The 16,309-nt window shown below is 36.4% G+C and overlaps 1 protein-coding gene across 1 annotated transcript in view; it reads left to right on the top strand.

Annotated features, from left to right (window-relative positions):
• Positions 1-16,309, top strand: part of MAGT1 (magnesium transporter 1) — a 59,638-nt gene that overhangs the window by 34,724 nt on the left and 8,605 nt on the right. The window contains exons 4-8 of the mRNA XM_047844467.1: positions 4,044-4,184; positions 5,219-5,359; positions 6,293-6,382; positions 7,021-7,084; positions 15,955-16,029. Coding sequence (XP_047700423.1) covers positions 4,044-4,184; positions 5,219-5,359; positions 6,293-6,382; positions 7,021-7,084; positions 15,955-16,029 — 511 coding nt within the window. The remainder of the gene's footprint in view (positions 1-4,043; positions 4,185-5,218; positions 5,360-6,292; positions 6,383-7,020; positions 7,085-15,954; positions 16,030-16,309) is intronic.

Here is a 16,309-nt window from a genome sequence, read left to right as displayed (position 1 = left end):
AGAGAGAGAGGGAGACACAGAATCGGAAACAGGCTCCAGGCTCTGAGCCATCAGCCCAGAGCCGGACGCGGGGCTCGAACTCATGGACCGCGAGATCGTGACCTGGCTGAAGTCGGAGGCTTAACCGACTGCGCCACCCAGGCGCCCCATATCTTTACCAATCTTAAATGTACTGTTCAATAGTGTTAAATAACACATTGTTGTGCAACCGATCTGCAGAAGTCTTTTCATTTTGTAAAACTGAAATTCTTTACATATTAAATAATTCCCTATTCCCTCTTGCCCAGCCCCTGGCAACTACCATTCTTTCCATTTTCAGTCGCTTTGAATTTGACTACTGTATGTACCTCACATAAATGTAATCATACAGTATTTGTCTTTTTGTAATAAGCTGTATTTCACTCAGCATTATGTCCTCAAAGTTTATACATGTTGTAGCATGTGTCAGAATTTTTTTTCTTTTTTGAGGCTGACTGATGTTCCATTGTATGTATATAGCATATTTTATTTATGTATTAATCTGGTGATGGACACTTGAGTTGCTTCCATCTTTTGGCTATTGTGAATAATGCTGTTGTGAATAGCTATTGTGAATAATGCTGCTGTGAACGTAAGTGTACAAACATCTCTTTGAGACCCTGATTTCAATTCTTTTAGATATATGCACCTAGAATTGAAATTCCTCTAATGGTAGTTCTATTTTTAGGTTTTTAAGGAACTTTCGTACTGTTTTCCATAGTGACTGCACCATTTTGTATTCCCACCAACAGTACACACAGGTTCTAGTTTCTTTACATCCCCATCAACACTTATTTTCTAGTTGTTTTGTTTTGTTTGGTTTGGTTTGGTATGGTAGTAGCCATTCTAATGGGCATAGTTTCATTATAGTTTTGATTTATTTTTCCCTAATGATTAGTGATATAGAGCATCTTTTCATGTGTTTGTTGCCCAGTTGTTTCTCTTTTTTGGACAAACATCTGTTCAAATCCTGTGCCCAGTTTTTTTTTTTTTTCCTCTGCCCAGTTTTTAATCTGTTTGGGTTTTTTGTTGTTGACTTGTAGTTCTTTGTATATTGTAGGTATTAACCTTTTATCAGATAATATGATTTGCAGATATTTTCTCCCATTCTGTAGATTGCCTTTTCACTCTATCGATTGTGTCTTTGGTCTACAAGATATTTTAAAAGGGGTGATTTGGCATAAAGATGTTATACTACTAATTATGGAAATACAAGTTACAATAATGGTGATATATAATGTTTACCTATTATATGAGGTTTTGACAAGACTTTGCAGAAATAGATAGATACCTTCCTACATTGGTGGGTAAAAGTACAAATTGGTACAGCCACTTTGGAAAGCAAATGGACTCTGTGCATTTTAATTTAAAACTTTTCTATCCTGTGACCTAACAAGTCCATTTCTATAGAAAACCTCTCAAGTATACAGGGAGGTAAGTATATGGCTGTTCATTGCAACATTATGTATAATTGGAAAAAAAACTAAAAGTTTAACAATAGCATAGTTACTTAATAATCTATAAGAGTGAGGTTGAGGGGCACCTGGTTTCAGTTTGGGTCATGGTCTCACAGTTTGTGAGTTCAAGTCCCACATCAGACTCCATGCTGGCAGTGCAGAGCCTGCTTGGATTCTCTCTCTCTCTCCCTCTCTCTCTGCGCCCCCCCTCCCCCCCGCGCTCATGCTCTTAATTTCTGTCAAAATAAATAAACTTTAAAAAAAAAAAGAAAGGCCAGCACTGCTCCCCCGGGGCGGTACGGGACAAGGGCTACCTGGAAGGCGCTCATCTTGGTTCTGGGGAGAGTTTGAGTTTGCATGGGACAGAGGCACATGCAGGTATGGCTGTAAACTTAATAACCAGCCCCGTTCAAGCCTTGTGCTGGCTGGGTGGCTGGGTGGCTGGGTGCTGGCTGCATGGCAAAAGGCAGGTCGCGTCTCTCTGTTTGCCCCTGAAAGAGAGGTAGCTGCATCTCAGTCTCCTTAACATGCCACCTGACTTGAGGACCCTGCAAGTCAAAGCATATACTGGGTGACGACGGCTCTACGCCCAGGTCACGGCTGGGCTTTTTTGCCAGGTTCTTGCCAGAAAGGGTTTGGGTTTCATTGATCCACCAGTAAATACAGGCTTGTGCTGAAGTTTGCTCCCTTGCCAATTTAAGTACATTTCTTAATTTTGTTACCTGGTACAAAATAGGTGCTTAATAAAACTTGGTTAAAAGAATGAAAAAAAAAGAAAAAAGAAAGAGGTTGATATATATGTACTATCATGGATAGATCCCTCAAACATGGCTGCATAGAAAGCAAATTGCAGAATATGATAGTTAATATGATACCATTTGTGTTAAAGTGGACACAAAGCAATATTTGTGTTTTCTGTGGTATACACACACATATATGAATAAATTCAAAAAGGTTTAGAAATAATAATAGTGGCTTCTAGAATTGTTGGTCCTTATAACCCTGTAAACTTTTTTTTTAATTTTATAGAGGAAATAGATTCATATATTACCTGTATTTTTAGGCATTTTTTTATGAATCCAAAAGTGATATAGTTAACTATTGAATATTTTGGCCTAGGGGTGCCTGGCTGGCTCAGTTGGAAGAGTATGCAACTCTTGATCTCAGGGTCATGAGTTTGAGCTCTGTGTTGGGTGTAGAGATTACATACATACATACATAAACATTAAAAAGAAAAAGACTTTGGCCTAAAATTTGGGCAGCAGTTTGATGGAGTGAAAACTGTCCAGGGTCTAGTTCTTAGCTTTTCAATTTTTTTTAAGTTTGTTTATTTTTGAGAGAGACAGAGACAGAGCATGAGTAGGGGAGGGGCAGAGAGAGAGGGAGACACAGAATCTGAAGCAGGCTCCAGGCTCCCGAGCTGTCAGCACAGAGCCTGATGTGGGGCTCAAGCTCACCCACTGTAAGTTCATGACATGAGCTGAAGTCGGACACTTAACCAACTGAGCCGCCCAGGCGCCCCAAGGTTCTTAGCTTTTCAAATTGAGAAATTGAATTTTAACAATGTAGCCAGAATTTACCTAGTTCTGGAGACTGTGCACACTCACATGGATGTTGGTAAATAAGGGACTAATCTATTAATTCATTAATTTGCCATATTATATTGCCAAGGAGACCAAATAATCATATCGACTAATCACTATACTTTTCTTCCTTATGGGAAAGTCTAAAAAATTACTATTAGAGGGTTCTATTGTGAGTATAGAATCAAAGCAAGGGAGTTGGATTATTTTATTGGCTGATGTCTTTAAATTATAGTTGTCTTATACAAGCTAATCTCCATTATTGGATTACCTGTTGAGGGACCTGAATGTTTGCATCAGTTGGTCAGCATCTTTTCCCTGGACTTACTCAGACTTTGTATTTTCCACAAATACAGTTATATCACATCAGGAAAGATACAATGCAGATGAGTCAGTCATGGTTTCTTTACCTTAGCAATTCCAATGTTGTCTTCTTTAAGCATACCATCGTCTCATTATAGAGAATAGAAAAATGTGATGCTTATCAGTAAACATTTATGAACTTTTTAGAATTAACTGTTTTTGCATATGACTACCATTTTGATGGTTTTCACTGCAGTGTTATGTATGTATGTATGTATGTATGTATGTATGTATATATGTATGTATGTATTTCATTGCAGTTTTAGAGCACTGTCTTGTTTTCTCCAGATTGAGAATGTACTCTATTTGGAGCTTAGTCCAGCTACATAAGGCAATTTTAGTTCTCACAAATGTATTATTTTTGCATAATTTCTGAACAGATGAAAATGTTTGTGATATATGAGATTTTCCATTCTAAAGTAGAAAGTATAGACTACTTAGCTAGGAATTAATATTTGGTCAGTAAAGTGTACTAATTAATTAAGGTCACAGGCCGCCTTGGATTTGAATCCTGACTCCACTGCTTACCACTTTCCTTAAGATGCCTAAATTTCAAGAAAATATTTGCTGTTAAGATTATTTTCTTGATAACTTATATTTTCATGGACTTCTTTTTTTTCAGCTAAACATGAATTCAGCTCCAACTTTCATCAACTTTCCTGCAAAAGGGAAACCCAAACGAGGTGATACATATGAGTTGCAGGTGCGTGGTTTTTCAGCTGAACAGATTGCCCGGTGGATTGCTGACAGAACTGATGTCAACGTAAGTTTCCCTACTTTGTAGAAAGTTACTTTGCCATTATCCACTTGAAGTCTTACGGGAGGTCCTAATTGGTCTCCTCCCCATATCACTGAAGTGGTAATAGTTCAGTAGCCCCTTCAAAAGTAGCATTTAACAGAATCATCCTGATGAAAGAGTGAAATTATAAAACATCTTCTATCACCTTCTTGAATTCAGTATGGAAACCACTCCTTTGACCTCATTAAGTCCATGGACTATCTAGTGATACTTGGCAAATACATCTTAATCTTTATTTATTTTTGAGAGAGAGCGTGTGAGCAGGGGAGGAGCAGAGAGAGAGGGAGACACAGAATTGGAAGCAGGCTCCAGTCTCCGAGCTGTCAGCACAGAGCCCAATGCGGGGCTCAAACTCACGAACCGTGAGATCATGACCTGAGCCGAAGTTGGACGCTCAACCGACTGAGCCACCCAGGCATCCCAACTTGGCAAATACATCTTAATCTAAAAGATGTTATGTTGTAAGCAGAATGTTGTACTTATCTCATCCCATTTTAGGATATACTGTAGACTATTTTGATTAGGATGAAAAGAAAAGAAGTGTAATTTTTCCTGAAAGACTTTGAAATAATTTTTAAAAAATTTTTATTGGGGCGCCTGGGTGGCTCAGTCGGTTAAGCATCCAACTTCAGCTTAGGTCATGATCTCACAGTATGTGAGTTTGAGCCCTGCATCGGGCTCTGTGCTGACAGCTCAGAGTCTGGAGCCTGCTTTGGATTCTGTGTCTCCCTCTCTCTCTGCCCTTCCCCCGCTTGTGCTTTGTCTTTCTCTCAAAAATAAATAAACATTAAAAATTTTTTTTAACATCCAGTTAGTTAACATACAGTATAATGTTAGTTTCACATGTGAAATATGATTCACCACTTTCATACAACACCCAGTGCTCATCACAACGATAACCACACTAATTTTTATTGCTTTCATTTCAAATCAGTTTGACCTATATAATTAACAAATAAATTTCATACTTTAAAACATTTTTCTTTCCTTTCCATTAGATTAGAGTAATTAGACCTCCAAATTATGCTGGTCCTCTTATGTTGGGATTGCTTTTGGCTGTTATTGGTGGACTCGTATATCTTCGAAGAAGCAATATGGAATTTCTCTTCAATAAGACTGGATGGGCTTTTGCAGCCTTGGTAAGTAAATTTAGAACAAAAATTGTTTGCATACGATATAGTATAGTTAGGTAGCATTAAGTTTATTTCTTACCTGTGAGAAGAGATTTTATATGTTTTTATTTCATGCCTTAAAATCAGTTTCTTTCCTCCATTATCTCATTAGGATGGCCAGGGTTTGGAGAAACTCATACTCCGTTTTTATTCACCCCTATGAAAATATGCATTTCTTTTGGAAATGCTCTTTTTTTCTAATTTTCTTTTGTATTAAAAAATTTTTTAATGTTGGGGCACCTGAGTGGCTCAGTCGATTAGGTGTCCGACTTCAGCTCGGGTCGTGATCTCGTGGTTCATGAGTTCGAGCCCCGTGTTGGGCTCTGTGCTCAGAGCCTGGAGCCTGCTTTGGATTCTGTGTCTCCCTCTCTATCTGCCCCTCTTCCGCTCTCGCTCGCTCTCTCTCTCTCTCTCTCAAAAAATTTTTTAATTTTTATTTGAGAGAGCACCAGCAGATGAGGGGCAGAGAGAGAGGGAGAGAAAGAGAGAAGGAGAGAGAGAAAGAATCCCAAGCAGACTCTGGGTTGCCAGCGCAGAGCCTGACACGGGGCTTGAACTCCCAAACTGAACCATGAGATCATGACCTGAGCGGAAACAAAGAGCCAGACACTCAACCAGACTGAGCCACCCAGGTGCCCCCCTTTGAAAATATTCTAAAAGACTTTTCAGTTTTCAATTGTGAAACTTGTGTCAGCTTATTTATAATTTTAAAATAGGGTTTTCCTTTCAGAGTAACTATTATTGGTTCTTGTGAAATACAAGACTTAATCAAAAATCATTTATCTGAAAAAATTTTGTTCACATATTACTTAAGCAGACACACTTTTCATAAACCTGTTAATCAGTGTGGGAGCAGCTGCACCATGTTGTATAAGTATTTCATTATTTTTTGTTTTTTAGTGTTTTGTGCTTGCTATGACATCAGGTCAAATGTGGAACCATATAAGAGGACCACCGTATGCTCATAAGAATCCCCACACAGGACATGTGGTAAGGGAAGTCTGGAATTTCTTTCCACTGTATACCAAAGTTAACTTTAATAATTATTTTGTGACATCATTGCCAGGATGTGAAGGACCTAGGTTTAGTTTTTACCTTTTAATTTCTCTGATACTGAGCTTCAATTACTGAAAAGTTCTCTTAAAAGTAGAAAGTTCCTAAAAAACAAAAAAAGTGGAAAGTTCCTTATCCCATTTGGTGAGTCCTTTTGACTGGGCTGACTATGAAAGTCAGACTTGAACTAAATAGAATAATTGATCTAGTACTTGAGCATGTACCATTTCTAGGCACTGTGCTAAGTATTATAGTGATAAAGAAGAAAAACAATCTTTGTCTTCATGAAGTTTACATTATTATACCTCATGGTCTTGTACACTGAAATACTAGTTTTCTCTTATGTTCTGTTGTTGAAAACATAGTATAAGTACAATGAAAAGGCAAATGAATAAAAACACAGAAATAATGTTTATTTTGTCCAAATTACTTATTGATGAATACCACAGATCCAGTGCTGGTATACATCAGGTAAATTAATAATTTCATAGGAATTGAAAATAGCCCATTTTAGGATTAGAATACCAAAAGTTAATGTATGTTTAAAGATTTAATTTTGTCTTTTTTCCCCCCAGAATTATATCCATGGAAGCAGCCAAGCCCAGTTTGTAGCTGAAACACATATTGTTCTTCTGTTTAGTATCCTCTTTATAATAAGTCCTTGGTGCTACATTTTGTCTGTTTGCTCACATTCTAGTATTTTGTCTATAGTGTTTGGTTGAGGCTTCTCTCTTATTTTTTTGTTTATTTATTTATTTTGAGAGAGAAACAGCACAATTGGGAGAGGAACAGAGAGGGAGGGAGAGAGGAAGAATCCCAAGCAGGCTCTGTCGGTGAAGAGCCTGTCGTGGGGCTCGAACTCAGGAACCGTGAGACCATGACCCGAGCCTACATCAAGAGCCAGATGCTTAAATGACTGAGCCACCCAGGCAAGCTGAGGCTGCTCTCTTATTAATGCAAGTTTTAATATCTTTGGAATCATATTTCCGTGCCATCTATCTTAGTGCAATCAGAGACAAACCTGCAGTCTGATAGAGCCAGGTTTATTGATCACTGATTCAAGGGAGACTGCACATCAGAAGAATCATGTGACATCTTACCTAAGGAAAGATAGAGTTATTATAAAATTTGAAGGAAGGGTGAAGCTTAGGTGAAATGTAAAGGAAGCAATGTTTTTGATAAACTTAAAGGAAAGCCAGGCTAAATGTAAAGGGATCAGTATCAAGTTTGGACTGTGAAGTGGACACAGGATTCTGTTTCCTAGAAACTATACAGAGTTCAGATAAATGTGGGAGTTTGTCTTCACAAACTCTTTATTTGAAGCTTTATTTAGTTGTAAATTGAGGCTACTTAGAAATTGTACATTAGGGCACCTGGGTGGCTCAGTTGGTTAAGCATCTGACTCTTTAATTCAGCTCAGGTCATGATCCCAGGGTCATGGGATTAAGCCCCATGTCTGGCTCCGTGCTGACATGGAGCCTGCTTAAGACTCTCTCTCTGCCCCCATCCCCTACTTGCGTGTGCTCTCTCCCTCTGAAATAAAAGAAGAAATTGTACATTTAGTGACTTAGATCCTCCAGGCAAGAATGGATTGTTACCTTAGTGATACAATTTGAATCAGTGTATGATTTTAGAGAACAGTGTTCATCATTTAGTAAAAAACAGTAGTTACTCAAAGACAGAGGTTATTTTGACATTTTATAGCTGCAGCACGTCCTAGGTAGAAATATTATTTCCTGTGAACTTTGTAGCTGCTTTTTGTATGTTGTCCCATTCTTTTGAATGGCAGGGCAGATTTTTACTTTCTCACATCTGAAAATTTCAGTCTCAACAGTAACACACAGGTCAGTGTCTAAATTTCATAGTATTACTGAACACAGTTTACCCCCACCCCACGAATATACAAGCAGTGACTCTGCAGAACAAATCAACAAGGTAAACAAATGTAATGTTCCTAGAGTTGTGCTTCTTGGCCAAGGGGTCCTGACATTGACATTAGAGTCAGTTGTAGCCCAGGCTGTTAGAGAAAACTGCCCAGTGGCTTGATGGTAAGGTCTCATCTCATAATCTAAAGAATTTAGAGGTCATCTAGTTCAACACTTACTCTGTTGACAATGGATTATACTAAGAACTGGCTAAGAAATTTGAAGGTGATTACAATCAATATGAGTAATTTAATCCCTTAAAAATTTTTTTCTGATTATAAAAGCAATACAAGTTAATTAAAGGAAATTTAGAAAATAAAAAGAAGTGTAAAGAAAAAATCAAAACCCTTGGAAATACCCCCTTTAGTCAATCTTTGTAAATCGTTCCCCATTTTATTGTACTATATCAGTGATTTATTTAATAGAGATACTTGAAGAGAAACATTCTGGAAAAAATTTAAGCTTTTGGTTTTAATTGAAGGACATTTGGGAAAATGATATTTTCTCAAAACAGTGTTCATGTATAATATGGAAAACAAATCTGCTTAAAATCCAGTTCAGAGCCAGGAAAGTTCATCTGTTCAGTCATGGAATGGTGAGCCAAAAAAATTAATAATAAACACCTATTCCTTATGATAAGAAAGAAGATCGCAAGAAAAATATGATCCAAACCATGTTTCTTTCAAACCCTAAAATTTTTTATTCAATTTATTTTTTTATTCTTTTAACATTTTTTATTCAGTTTACTTAAACTAAAAAAGTTCACCCATTTCTCCCACCCCTTACTTCCCTTCTCTAGTAACCACCAGTCTGTTCTCTGTATCCATGAATGCTTGCAGGCATGTGTGTATATATAATTTATTTTTAGATTCCACATATAAGAGACGATACAAGTTTGTCTTTCTCTGTCCTATTTAAAATTATTTGAAAATTTAATTTGAAAATGCTTGTTTATGGTTTGGTGTATTAACAAATTACTATACCTTGGAAATTTTTCAGTGTCTCAAAATGGTCTCAATTAATGATATTTTGAAACTGAATAGTGTAGCAAACTGGCAGATAAAATTATACAATATTAAGTGATTTGTGGTTTGTTGGTGTTCTAGCTTTGTCCTAACTTTTTTTCCAAAAAAATTTATTTCTTCTTCATTGTTGAAGGGTATTTTACAGGTATAGATTTCTAGATTTCTTTAAGCACTTTGGAAATGTTATTCCATTGTATTTTACTTATGTAGTTTCTGTGAAAAAGTTAGATTTAATTCTTATTATTGTTCTTTGAAGGCAGTGTGTCTTTCTCTGATGGATTTTAAGACTTTTTTCCTAATGTTTTTATTTGTATTCCTCCTGTTTTCTGGGTTGCAGAACTTCCTCAATCTGTGGGTCAGTACCCTTCATTCATTTTTTTTTAAATTTTTTTTAATGTTTATTTTTGAGACAGAGAGAGACAGCATGAATGGGGGAGGGTCAGAGAGAGGGAGACACAGAATCTGAAACAGGCTCCAGGCTCTGAGCTGTCAGCACAGAGCCCGATGCGGGGCTCGAACTCACAGACCACGAGATCATGACCTGAGCCGAAGTCGGCCGCTTAACCGACTGAGCCACCCAGGCGCCCCCCCCTTCATTAATTTTGAAAAATGTTTTAGTTACTGTCTCTTCAATGTTTTTCTCCCATTTTCTCCATCCTCTCCATCCATGGCTTTCAACTTGAGAGCCTGGTCTATGAACCATGTCACTCTTTCTGGTAGAACCTGGACCTTAATCATGGTCTCTTTAACATTGTAGACTGTCAAAATTCTCTCCTAAGCTTGTCCTTAGTTTTTAAGTATAATTATATAAGAAGTTTAAGAAATAGGAATAGTCTTACCTTTTTCTTCTGCCTAAAGGTTAAACATTACTTAAAGCTTCACATACATTTGGAACAGATTGCAAGCCTGTTGAAAGATAGCATTTTTTTCCTTTCCAAGTTTTTATTTAAATTCTAATTAGTTAACATATAGTGTAAATTTAGTTTCAGGTGTAGAATTTAGTAACTCAACTATTACATACAACACTGGGTGTTCATCACAAGTGCCCTCCTTCTTAATCCCCATCACCTGTTTAACCCATTCCCCCACCCACCTCCCTCTGGTAACCATCAGTTTGCTCTCTATAGTTAAGAGCCTGTTTCTTTGTTTGCCTCTCATTTCCCCCCCTCTTATGTTCATTTGTTTTGTTTCTTAAATTACACATATGAGTGAAATCACATGGTATTTGTCTTTCTCTGAGTGATGTAATTTGCTTAGCATAATACCTTCTTCCACCTCCATCCACATCATCATCATTGCAAATGGCAAGATTTCATTCCTTTTTTATGGCTGAGTAATATTCTATTCCCTCTCTATATCTATATATCTCTATCTCTATCTCTATCTCATCTATATCTCTCACATCTTTTTTATCCATTCATTAGTTGATGGACATTTGGGCTCTTTCCACAATTTGGCTATTGTTGATAATGCTGCTATAAACATTGGAGGGCATGTATCCCTTTAAATTTGTAATTTTGTATCCTTTTGGTGAATTCCTACTAGTGCAATTGCTGGATCATAGGGTAGTTCTATTTTTAACTTTTTGAAGAACCTCCATTCTGTTTTCCACAGTGGTTTCACCAGTTTGCATTCCTACCAAGAGTGTAAGAGGGTTCCCCTTTCTCCACATCCTTGCCAACACCTGTTGTTTCCTGTGTTGTTAATTTTAGACATTCTAACTGGTGTGAGGTGGTATCTCATTGTGGTTTTGATTTGTATTTCCCTGATGATCAGTGAAATTGAGTATCTTTTCATGTGTCTGTTAGCCATCTGTACATCTTCTTTGGAGAAGTGTCTATTCATGTCTTCTGCCCAGTTTTTAACTGAATTATTTGCTTTTTGGGTGTTGAGTTTTGTAAGTTCTTCATATATTTTGGATACTCTTTATCAGATATGTCATTTGCAAATATCTTCTTCCGTTCTGTCGGTTGCCTTTTAGTTTTGTTGATTATTTGCTTCACTGTGCAGAAGCTTTTTATTTTGATGAAGTCACAATAGTTTCTATTTGGAAATACAGCATTTTTTGTAAATTTGGTTAATAGAATGCAAAATGGGAAATTTTTTTCAGTGAGATATTTATTTTTCCTTTATTTTGTTTTAGCTTTTTTGGTAGTGGTTAGGAAGGTGTGAGTGATGTTTTCTGAGCAATTACTTTGCTAAATGTTACGAATGCATGATTTATCTAAGGAACTTACAGTATTGGGACAAACTGATGTGTACAGATTACAAGACAGTACTTTAAATACTGTGTAATAAGGTGTGATGGTGAGACCATGAATGAAGTTATTTAACTTTGTTAGCAGTAGGGAATTTTATGGGAGACTGAAAATCCCTTATTTTTTTAATGGACACAAAGCCTAAAAACTCAAAAGTTACCATGTGATAAGAACTAATAGAATGAGACTACTACTAATAATTATGAGTTTGGAAAATATCCACATATTTATCATTATTTTAGTATTGTATAATTTACTACATGATTAATAAAGTAATCTGTATGAATTGAGTGATCTACTAAAAGCAACTTTTAAAATAACATTTTAAACTTTTTAATTTGAATTATTATATTCATGCAGAAATGTTCACAATTTATAAGTGCAGTGTACAGTTTGATAAATTTTCACAAAATGAACAAAACTGGGTGTAACCACCACCCAGTTGATGAAATAAAATTTTACTCACAACCCAAAGCCTCCTCCATCTCATCACCTCCTCCAGATTGCTACCTCCCCACCCAAAGGTAACTACTATCCTGACAGCTAACAATGTGGATCAGTTTTGCTTATTTTTTAACTTTACACAAATGGAATTATACATTAAATATATTTGAATGTAAAAAATAAAACAGCAGATAAGAAAAATTTCATCCATGATCTTAAACCCTAATATTAAAATCTAGGTTTATTTTCGCATATCCTCTTGCATTCTTTGCTTATTTGTATTTTTTTGAGGGGGTGCTCCTTTTTTTGTAGTTATAGACATACTTTGTATGCAGTTTGGTTTAATATATCACAAGCATTTTCTGTATCATTGTTGGCCTTTATAGTTATAAACGTTGCATGAGAATTACAGAGAAATAAGAAAATACAGGCAAAGAAAAATAGTGATCATTCTTAATATTTATATAATATGTATATTATAATTCAGTTATTCTCCTATTGTTAACATTGCAACGAGTGTTTACTTGGATATAAACATAATTTGGCAGGGACGTCTGGGTGGCTCAGTTGGTTAAGTGTCCAACTTCGACTTGGGTCACGATCTCATGGTTTGTGGGTTGGAGCCCCGCGTCGGGCTCTATGCTGACAGCTCAGAACCTGGAGCCTACTTTGTATTCCGTGTCTCCCTCTCTCTCTGCCCCTACCCCACTCATGCATACTCTCTCTCAAAAATAAACATTAAAAAAATAAATATAAGATAATTTGACGTATCTCCACATTCTCAGAAGATTTGAAGCAAAGTGTACAAATCTTTCTATTGTTCTTGATGTTTTGTCTAAATTATTTTCCAAAATAATTTTACTGAAAAAAAGGGAAGGAGGATTGCTGCCAGAATATGTGCACTGATAGCCCTGACAAGTTCTAAGTATTATTATGTATTCTCACATTTTTTCTTTAAAGTTTATTCATTTATTATTTCTGAGAGAGACAGTGTGAGAGTGCATGCACAAGTGCACTAATGAACTGTGAGATCATCCGTCACCTGAGCCCAAGTCTGAGGTCTTAACTGACTGAGCCACACAGGTCCCCCTGTTTTCTCACTTTTTTAAACTGCTAATTCAATAGGCAAAGAAATTGTATGTCATTGCTTAAATTACCTCGGATAATAATAATTCAAAGTACGTAATTTAAACATTTTTCCACAATTTTATAATTATGCCTCATTTTATGCAAATGTATTTGCCTTCATCATATATAATATACTTTAGTTCTCCTAGTTCTTTAAAAAAAATTTTAATGTTTATTTTTAAGAGAGAGACGGAGCGTGAGTGGGGGAGGGCAGAGAGAGAGGGAGACAGAATCAGAAGCAGGCTCCAGGCTCTGAGCTACAGAGCCCAATGCGGAGCTCAAACTCATGAACCACAAGATCATGACTTGAGCCGAAGTTGGACGCTTAACCAATTGAGCCACCCAGGCGCCCCACTGCTAGCTCATTTTATAGCCCAGTTCTTATGTGTTATAAAATACTACTTTCTCTAATTTCTATTTAGTTCTCCCATAGTAACATTTAATCATGATTAAGTAATTATTTATTATTTGTTTCATCACTTATATATCCCACTAGAAAGTAAACTTGTCCAAAGAGTGGTCTATATTTTGTTCAACTTTTAAAAAATATTTTCTTTAATCTTCATTTATTTTTGAGGGGAGAGAGAGATACAGAGTGTGAACAGGGGAGGGGCAGAGAGAGAGGGAGACACAGAATCCGAAGCAGGCTCCAGGCTCTGAGCTGTCAGCACAGAGCCCAATATGGGGCTCAAACCCACGAGCTGTGAGATCATGACCTGAGCTGAAGTCGGACACTCAACTGACTGAGCCACCCAGGCGCCCTAATTTTGTCCAACTTTTAACTCCCAACATCTAGAAGCACCTGCCATATAATAGGCAGTGTCAGTAAAAGTTTGTCAATAAATGATATGAACCAATAAATGAAATGAAACAATACATATGGGAGTACATCACAGCTCTTGATAACTGAGAACAGCACACAAAGACCTTGGCGGTATATTGCAAGATGGAAAGCTTATTTAAAGAAAATACATATAGACCATGATACAAAACAAACCATTCCGAAAGCAAAAGTCTCAGCCATAAATCAAGAGTGCCTTCTAACCAAAGCCTACAGAAATGATCAGTCTTTTCATGTATCTGGGTATAAAGAACCTTAGAAAAAATAATCATTGCAGAATACTACTTGTCTAAGCAACTAAAAGCATGATGAATGGGCATAATGCCTAAAAAAAGGCTATTGAGAGAGAGTGCAAGACCATAGTGAAGGGATGAATAGACAAACTATAGAGCCAATGATAAATTCAGGCTTTACCTGAACACCTATTTTTCCCTTTCTTCTTAATCATACCCACATGTGGTAGCCTACAATGTGTATGTGTGTATGTGTAATTAATTTGGGCATTTTTTTAAAGTTTATTTATTTTGAGGAGAGAGAGAGAGAGAGAGAGCACTAGAGGGGGAAGGGCAGAGAGAAAAAGAATCCCAAGCCGGCTTTGAGCAATCAGCGCAGAGCCCGACATGGGGTTCAAACTCACAAAGCTGTGAGATCATGACCTGAGATGAAATCAAGAGTGGACTGCTTAACTGACAGAGCCACACAGGCATCCCTGATATGGGCTTTAAGAAAAAGTTTTTTGATGTTTAATTTATTTTTGAGAGACACAGACAGAGTGCCGAGTGGGGAAGGGACTGAGAGAGGGAGATACAGAATCCGAAGCAGGCGTCAGCCTCTGAGCTGTCAGCACAGAGCCTGACACAGGACTCAAACCCATGAACTGTGAGATCATGACCTTGGTGATTTGGGCATTTTTAACTGCTGTTTGTATTTACCAAACTGCAGGGTAAATTTCTCTTTTCTATTAGAACACATTATATTTGCTTTAAAATTCAATTTTGCTTATTTTAGCAGTTAACCATCCCATGTGTAACCTATTTTCATGAGTAGGTATATTTTGTATTTATGTAGCTTCTATATTAAGCTGAATAAAATTGAGGTGATGACATACAGGATTTTCTTTTTTTTTTATTAGAATATGTCAAGCTGAGTTTAGTAGTAATTTGTGCTTTAACAGTTAATTGTTGAAATTCTGGAGAATTTTTGAAAAGTTATTTTTTAAATAAAAATTAGTTGCTATTCTCTCCAAATGGTGTACATTTCAAGTGTTTTCAATTTGGGAGGGTGGTTGAATAATCATAAAGGATATTTATGTTTTAAAATGTATACAAGGTTGTGGGTGCCTGGGTGGCTCAGGTGGTTGAATGTCAACTCTTGATTTCGGCTCAGGTCATGATCTCTTGGTTCATGAGATCAAGCCCTGCATCGGGCTCTGCACTGGCAGCATGGAGCCTGCTTGGGATTCTCTCTCTCTGTCCCTCCTTTGCTCAAGTTCTTTCTCTCTCTTTCAAAATAAATAAACATTAAAATAAATAAATAAATAAAACATATACAAGGATGGAGCAATAGTTGCCAGAATGTCCAGAAAGGTTATATCAAAGTACCATGTCAGGAAAACTCATATTTCATTTGTGAGTTATTGTGGGATATTTGTTGAAAATATTAGTTTTTATTTGTAAATGAAGTAATTTTCCAACCTTAATATTTTTATTATATCTTCATAGTAAATAATTGCCATTCTGTATAGATACAAGATTATGTATTTTAGTTTTTGGTAATTGAAATTTGAAGGTTTGTATGTTCATTATAATTTTCTTCATGAAATAATAAGAATATTAAAGTAGTATGTCTTTGTGTCTGTATGAATTTCTCCTTAAACAATTTTTCTAAGATGGTGGGGTTACCTTAGGGATGGTGCTCTTATGTGAAGCTGCTACCTCTGACATGGATATTGGAAAGCGAAAGAGTAAGTTATATCATATGCCAAAATGTAACAATTATACCTTTACTTTTTATTTAATTTTTATTTTGTGTTATTAAAATATAGTTGGCATATAATGTTACATAACAATTCTGCTTTTAATATAGAAAAAAGAATGTCCTCTTAATCACTTCCTCTCTTAGATATAAGTGTGTTGTTTTACTTCTTAATTATTTTAAAAGTAACATACACTTAATGTAGAAAATGTGAAGGGAAATCAGAGTGTGAAACATTTGGGGGGAGAAATACCCATTATTCCATAATT

Source organism: Prionailurus viverrinus, chromosome X, assembly GCF_022837055.1.
Source record: "Prionailurus viverrinus isolate Anna chromosome X, UM_Priviv_1.0, whole genome shotgun sequence".
NCBI lineage: Eukaryota > Metazoa > Chordata > Mammalia > Carnivora > Felidae > Prionailurus > Prionailurus viverrinus.
This window is presented reverse-complemented; position numbering and strand designations above follow the sequence as displayed.